The sequence below is a fragment of the Anarrhichthys ocellatus genome, unplaced genomic scaffold, assembly GCF_004355925.1.
Source record: "Anarrhichthys ocellatus isolate YVR2014 unplaced genomic scaffold, GSC_Weel_1.0 scaffold69, whole genome shotgun sequence".
Classification (NCBI taxonomy): Eukaryota; Metazoa; Chordata; class Actinopteri; order Perciformes; family Anarhichadidae; genus Anarrhichthys; species Anarrhichthys ocellatus.
Window position 1 is genome coordinate 1,424,753 of NW_022280099.1, and position 7,541 is coordinate 1,432,293.

General features: G+C 40.6%; 2 protein-coding genes and 1 long non-coding RNA gene across 3 annotated transcripts in view; 2 read left to right on the forward strand and 1 right to left on the reverse strand.

Moving 5' to 3' along the window:
* The window catches only part of cfd (complement factor D (adipsin)), a 2,043-nt gene extending 503 nt beyond the window's left edge, over positions 1-1,540 (forward strand). Inside the window, exons 2-5 of the mRNA XM_031873223.1 lie at positions 1-98; positions 469-610; positions 743-1,033; positions 1,215-1,540. The exon at positions 1-98 is cut by the window's left edge and continues 59 nt beyond it. Of these exons, the coding sequence (XP_031729083.1) occupies positions 1-98; positions 469-610; positions 743-1,033; positions 1,215-1,394 (711 nt within the window). The 3' untranslated portion in view covers positions 1,395-1,540. The remainder of the gene's footprint in view (positions 99-468; positions 611-742; positions 1,034-1,214) is intronic.
* A 182-nt stretch (positions 1,541-1,722) lies between these two features.
* LOC116397621 (uncharacterized) lies at positions 1,723-2,762 on the reverse strand. The gene is made up of 3 exons (XR_004213712.1): positions 2,588-2,762; positions 2,079-2,141; positions 1,723-1,990 (listed from the first exon to the last, which is right to left on the reverse strand). It is a non-coding gene; the product is annotated as an uncharacterized LOC116397621 (long non-coding RNA).
* Positions 2,763-6,115: 3,353 nt separating this feature from the next.
* dnaaf9 (dynein axonemal assembly factor 9) overlaps positions 6,116-7,541 on the forward strand; it is a 26,695-nt gene continuing 25,269 nt past the window's right edge. The window contains exon 1 of the mRNA XM_031873168.1: positions 6,116-6,296. Coding sequence (XP_031729028.1) covers positions 6,241-6,296 — 56 coding nt within the window. The 5' untranslated portion in view covers positions 6,116-6,240. The remainder of the gene's footprint in view (positions 6,297-7,541) is intronic.

Here is a 7,541-nt window from a genome sequence, read left to right on the forward strand (position 1 = left end):
ATCCAGGTACCAGAAGGAGAGAACATGAAACACGAGTGTGGAGGGTTTGTGATCGCAGATCAGTGGGTGATGACTGCAGTGCACTGTCTGCCAACAGGGTGAGGCAACCTTCTTCTCACCGCCATGAATGTAGTTTGTTATGTGAGAAGAATAAGAACAATGATATGGTACATTTAAGTTATAATTCAAATATTTACTTCAACTCATGCCAATAGTCTCTGTATGAGAGCTGAGCACAGACTTTGTTTCTGAGTTTCTTTGGTAATATCATATTTATTTGCTCTGTTTTCGTAAATGATTTTTGTTCATTAAGGTGTTATTTTTGTTAATATGGATGTCTGATATTATGGAGCAAAACATGCATTCTTAGCATCATCTTTCTGTCCACTACTTGTCATTTTACTGACTGTTTATTATAATACAATGCTTTGAATATACAGTAATTATATTATTGCGCTCTTTCCACAGGCCGAATGGAAGGAAAGTGGTGCTGGGTGTCCATTCTCTGAGTGAACCTGAAGAGACAAAGCAGACTTTTGACATTTTGGAACTTTACAATCACCCTGACTTCAGAGTGTCCAATTATGACAATGACATCGCTTTAATTAAGGTACAAATGTAAAGTTTGTGTCAATTGTCAGTGGTACCAACACCAGAACTGTCTCTAGATCTTTGAGATGGATCTATAGATCAAAAACTAAAACAAAACCTCTTTGGAACGGTTTTGTGTGTTTTTTTGCAGTTGGATCGTCCATTCAACGCCTCTGAAGCCGTGAAAGCTGTGGAGTTCCTGCGAGCCGGCGGCACAAACCCCGGCACGGATGCAGAGGTGGAGACGGCTGGGTGGGGGTCCCTCGATGACCTGGGGTCCAGACCAGACAGGCTCAAAGAGGTGGTCGTTGAGGTGTTCAGCTCGGCTCGGTGCGGACGCAGCGACTACTTTGGCAGAAAGTTCACCAATAACATGATATGTGCACATAAAGTATGCCCACAACCCTGTGATCAACCGCACAAGAAGGAAGACAGCTGTGATGTGAGTCTTACTTCCTTCTCTTTTACCAAATGTCAATGGGTCAATCGTTAGGATGATGCATGAGAAAAGTAACGTATATTTGTCTGTATTCAAAGTATACGAATGGTTTTTGTTCTCTTATTCCAAATTGGCAAAATATGAAATACAGTAATTTCCTGTCCCTCTTTTTGTTGTCTCTCAGGGTGACTCTGGAGGTCCTCTGCTCTACAATGGCATCGCGGTGGGCATCACTTCTAACGGAGGAAAGAAGTGTGGCCAAATTAAAAAGCCTGGAATTTACACTATCATCTCCCACTACACCGAGTGGATCGACAGCACCATGGCCCTGCAGCCCGATGCAACACCAGACCAGAGCGCCTAAATGGTGTCAGCCATGTTTCCACCGCAACCAGCATCACAAAAAGCATGGCTCTATAGAGATAGATCCCCAGAGTGGGTAACATATACAACCACCTGTACAGATTAGCCGTCCCTTTATAAAGGAATCAATAAAATACTTTTATCACATTCAGATGTCTGTTTTGAATTGTTTACTGTACAATAACATGCAGTACAATAACAAAGAAACTATCCACACTGCAATCAAATAAATGTTTTATTGCAAGTAATATAGATTTTATGATCAATGCGAATAAAAAAAAAAACTCTCTCCTTTACCAACTGCTGCCAAGCTGTCACTTTGTCCCGCCCACAAGATTCATCTTAACAGCAATCAAATCTGTTTATTTAATTTAATTTATTTTACTTGCAACTAAATATTTTTTGATTTCAGTGTTGGATAGTATTGTCCTTAGACCTATTCTGTTTGATTGCATAATAAAAACACAAAAGTAACCCTATAGCAGGGATAAACATTATAGCATTGAACATAAGAATTGCACAACAGCTGATTTAATAAAACAACGTTCAGACAAACAATCTTCAGTCTTCATGGAGTCGAGTGCGCTTGTTGTCCATCTGAAGGATGGTGTTAAAGAATGTAACTGTTAGGCAATCAAGATATTAACAAGCAGATCTCATAAACATGTTGGATAAGTCCTCTTACCGATGGGGAAGTCCAGAAGTAAATCAAATCTGCAGCTGTACTTCTTCTTTTCCTCCCTCCTCCCTGCAGATAAACATGGACATGAATGATGTTTCTGCTCTTCTGTTTGGTTTGGAAAATCCCCACACCACCACCAATTTGTTTTCTACACAAAGCAATTTATTATAATAATTTCTGATTCGCTGGTGCCAGTTGTTCATAAATCAAAATAAAGAAATAAAATAAATAGAATGTACGTGTGATTTGCATTTGATGAATGTATGAATATGCTCAACATAATCCGAAATATACAGAAAGATAATTCTCTATATAATTCCCTCATATAGAGCGCCTCTGGTGGCAATTTCCTGCATGACATAGTCTACAAAAATTTAAACAATCTGCAATGTAATTCAATCCAGTGCAAAATCTCTGCAGGACTAATTCCTCTGATATCTGATACCATCGTTTGAACAAATGACATGTCACATTTAATCACGTTGTACAGGTGTGGCATTCATTGAGCTCACCTATGGTTTTGGAAATCACGCATCTCTTAATAAGTAGTTGCCTTCCAAAGCCCCCTTCTTCCTCTCCTGCAGCTCCTGCACAGAAAACCTCCTCGTTGAGTAGGAGCGTCCTCCATGTGAAGCGACCAGCTTGTTGATCCCTGAGAGCAGGTCTCTCACCTGAGGGTAGCTCAGGGCATTCTGGGACTTTGTCACGTTCAGCTCATAAAAGCGGCTGCCACACTTGCGGATGAGATCCCGGAGGGTCGCGTGGGCGCCGGCCACGTAGTCGTTGATCCCCTGAGGCCCGCTGCGCTGGTTGCGGTCAAAGCGAACGAGGAGGACTACGGCGTGCTCTGCAAAGTCTTGTCCGAAGATCCTCTGCAGGTGCCCCAGCATCTCGCACTCGCCCTGGGTGAAGCGCTCCACCTGGAGCACCAGCAGGAAGACGTGGGGTCCAGGCAAGGACAAAGCCAAGCAGTCCTTGACCAGCTCCAGATTCTCCGCCCCGTCCTCGTCCCACAGCTCGGGGGTGTCGACCAGGATGAGTCGCCTCCCTGCTGCGAACACCTCTTTCCGCTCACAAAACAAGGTGGGCTGAGGGGGTTCGTGACTGGACTGATGGATGGATTTGTATTGATTACCTGCCCTCTCTAGAATGAGATTCAGAGCAGAGGACTTCCCGCTGCCAGAAAGACCCAACAGGATGACCGACATCTTCTTCGTGTCATCATCTTCCAGTCAAAGACAAGGAGAAATGGCGTTAGGGAGCAAAAATGTACTTTAACAATACGGTTATGAACGGTTTCACGTTACAATTTAAATATTATTTGTCTGTGCTATCATCTTTCTTGGAGAAAAGTACTTTCATGTTGAGAAAGTTTTCTGAAATTTTCTAAATCTTTTTACTAAAATGTCCTAAATGAAATAAAAGCTGATCAAGAAGATCACATGGTCCTTTTCCAGCAACCAGATGTAAATGTTTGGAGTGCAGGAAAAAGATTTCATTTATATTAACTCATTCGAATTCAAACTAAGTCTTACCATCAGTGGCGCTCATCTGGAGCTGCAGCATGGCCCAGTGGCTCATCACAGCCTCCTCCAGGCTCCCCCTCTTCGTCTGGTGTTGCTTTTTTTCCGCAGCCTCCTTCTTTCTTTCCTCAGCATGTCTCACCTTCAGCTCCTCCCTCTCTTTGGCTCTTCTCACCTCTTGCTGTTGCATCTGTTGATTGAACGCCCACTCCTGCTCCTCGACCTCTTGCACCTTCTGTTTCAGGATCTGCATGGCCGAGTCTTCCGTGCTCTTTTTCTTGGCCTCTGTCAGCATGGCCTCCGTGTAGCCGGTCGTGCCGTTTTCAGCCAGCATGCGGTCGAGCATCTTGAGCAGAGCGCTCAGCTCCGCTGCAGACGATGTGATTCGGCAGTACCTTCCATCGCACGTGTTCAGCAGCTCCAGGAGGGCGTCGTCCAGTGTGTCAGCAACCTTTCCATCTTCCAGGGAGATGACTACCAGGTACTTTAAAGCCTCAGCTCCAAAGTGGGCCTGCAGTGTCTCCACCATTCTTCTCTCCCTCTTTGTGTAAAGGCCGCCTTGGATCAGCAGCAGGAATGTACTCACTCCGTCTGTGCAAGACTTAAAGCAGCCATCTATTGCCCGACGTATGCCCTCCTCTGTCATGTCTTGCTTTAAATCTGCGTAAATCAAGCTGACCAAGCGACCATCCACTGTCAAGTCACAGACTTGATTTGGTCCCAGAGAACTGAAGGTCAACCTGAGATGCTTTCCCCCTGATCCGTGCTGCTGCAGAGACTTCAAAGAGGACCATTGCTCCACGGTGGACATGACCACCATCATATGCCTCATGTTAGCTTTGCCGTCTGCCAAACAACACAGTTATGACTTGTCAATGACTTGTGATCATTTTAAGTGCACATACCAAGAAATACAGGGTTTAAAAAATGTATTTGAACAGTAACTGCAACTCCAATGCATCTGTTATTTTTTAGGCCTTGCAATTGCTAACATTGCCCTTGTATTTAAATTAGCATTGAATGTGTAGGAAAACACAAAATGATGTCAGAAATAATTACTTACTGCGCGACATGTCTTTTGCAGGTGCTCTTGCAGGTCTGCTTTAAGATCCTTGTCAGCTCAAGAGAACACCTGAAACTGGATTCTCTGGCTCTGAGACAAGCATTATGAGGGCAAAAAAAAATAAGATGCTTCCTGGTTACAACTTTTCCGGTGTGACCCAAAGTTTTACTGTTAAGGAAGTGCATTCCACAGCACAAAAGGCTTATGTTTCATGCCTGAGTTCTTAAGAACTCTGCTCACTGGCATTGCTTTACTCACAAATAAGAAACAATACTTCTTACTAAAACCTTTGTGCACATTACACCAATAATCTTTAGTAAGCATCCATGCCAAACTGTAAAACATATCTTTTCTCTTTGTCGAACAAACACACACACAACACACACACAGCCTTGCATCCTAAAATACAGTAGCTGAGTCCCCATAATGTGACTGTGCAGATTTCTCTCCCCACAATGTGACATTTGGCTCATGTTGAAGTGTCCTTGGGCAAGATACTGCACCCCATCAGTGTGTCAGTGTGCATGAATGGACATTAGATTGGATCCTTGAGCACCTTGTATGGTACCCTCTGCCATCAGTGTATGAATGGGGTAAATATTGGCATGTGGCGGTGGCTTTGATTGGTTGAAGACTAGAAAGGCGCTATACAACTGCAAGTCCATTTTAAGCATGCCAGTGTTTCAAAGGTAATATTTGAGGTGAACATTTTAAATTGAACGGATTTGCAAACTCCTTATCAGTTGGCCTGGTTCAGTTTCTTTTTCCCTACCTGACTATATCATGCCCTCTGCACAATAAAGCCTGACAGGCATCCTGTGATTGTTTATGTTCTTCATTATTGCTGAATCAGCATCATTGTAGATAAAACAAAGTAGTATATTAGTGCTATGACATGCAAGATCAAAAATTTGATTAAAACGTCCTTGTGAACATACAAGGTTAACACTAATGACAAGGACATCTGTTTAAAAGAAGAAATAGTTTCTCAAAGAAAGTAAAACATATTTTTTCTGGTTGAATTAGCTCCCAAAAGGATTTATTAATCATCTCTTCACTTGTCAAAACAACAGCAAAGACATTACATTATCACTTCCAGCACATGCAGACTAGCATGGATTTAGCTACAGTATAAGAAGGGGTTCCCCTCCATACACAACAACTGAGATTACTGAGGGATTGCACCATCTCCCTGTGCTGCTGCGCGCTGGTGCCTGCCGCTGTCAAAACGGCCCAAAACAAGACAATACTACAGCGTAAAATGGGGGGGTCTGCTTAATTCGGATACATTGCTTTTTTCTAAACCGTTTAATTTGGCCAATAGAAAATATGGTAGTTTCCATTATAGTGGTTGTGGAAATTATAATAATGTGTGATATATTTTGTCACTTTCCCCCCCCTCAACTTTTGTAATAATATTCTGGACGCCCCTAAACATCAAGTGGTTTGCTCCGTTGCTAAGCTATCTTGTGTAGACGTTCTACAGGGTGATGAAGAAGATGTAGTTAGTCGGCCCTTAAATACATAACGTTGTTCGATTTAAAACGTAAATTTTGTGAGCCGGGACAAAACAATCACCATGGCCGGTATTAGGAGAGTTAACGGAAAATTATCAGGAATTAGCCCAGCTGTCAGGTAATGTTACTGTCCAATTGTGTTTACGGAAAACGCCTCAGTGAAGCTGTCAAGCTAACCTGGCTAACCTAACTTTAGCGCGAACGTTAACGTTAGTTGTCCGTTATTCGTCGTCGTTTTCACATCTTAGGTAAAGTTAACGGTCCTGTTAACAGTAACGGCTAACGTTAGCAACGTACGTTACGCTGTGAGTAGTTGTACATTGGCTGGTTAAGCAATGCTACATATTTATTTAGCTAGCGGTGCCATCCCCCGTTCCTAGAAATATCCCTCACATCAGTCAAGTATTAATAAATTAAATAAAAACAGTCAAGTAGTTGTATTGTTAAAACCTAAAGCTAACGTTAACGGTTACGGGTAATGACGTTAATTCACAACGATTTACGTAGAATCTGTGGGAAGTAGTTTCACAAAACAAACAAACAAAAAAATATAAAAATAAAATCGTTACGCTTATTAACCTAACTAATTTATAATTTACCTAACTCTGCTGAAACAATGTCATAATTTTATGTAACGCTACAAGTTAGCTATCTATAAATTAAAACAGTATACCGTTCAACTTTGTATTTCTCCTCCATAATCATAATTAATTATTTGTATTTATTCAAAACATTTATTATTATTAATTTATGTAACTAACTATGCTTTTGTTTTTATTGAATTTATTTTTAATTTTATATTTTACTTTTATTACAGGTTTACTAGGTTTACTGTTATTAATATGTCATATATGAAAATAAATTGAGCAAAATTTATTTTTTAATAAAAGTAAAACAGTATAATCAACTGTTTGTATTTCTCTTATATATTATATGATATAATAATAATAATATAATATTAATAATGCTATATCATGAGAAGAACTATGTCGTAGAAACCTGTGGCAATCATGAGATTTTTAAAGTTAGCTTATCTCAAAACTGTGAATGAATTAAAATAATAATCTCAGCTATCATGCATTTGTCATAAATGCATTTTTCTAAATTTGTTTTTGTTTTGATTTTTTTAAGTTTGAGAAAACCAAAAAAAGCCAAGGTCCAACTTCTATTTCCGAGGTGGTTTGTTGTTATGAAACTATGAGATGTATCTATGGAAACTACAAGTAGACCGGACAGTGTTGAGAAACTGCTGTTTCCAAGGTTCAAATGGAACCGTTAATTGTTTAATGTTAATAACTAACAAAGCCATGACTATATATATATATATGTATATGTATATATATATGTATATGTGTATGTGTAT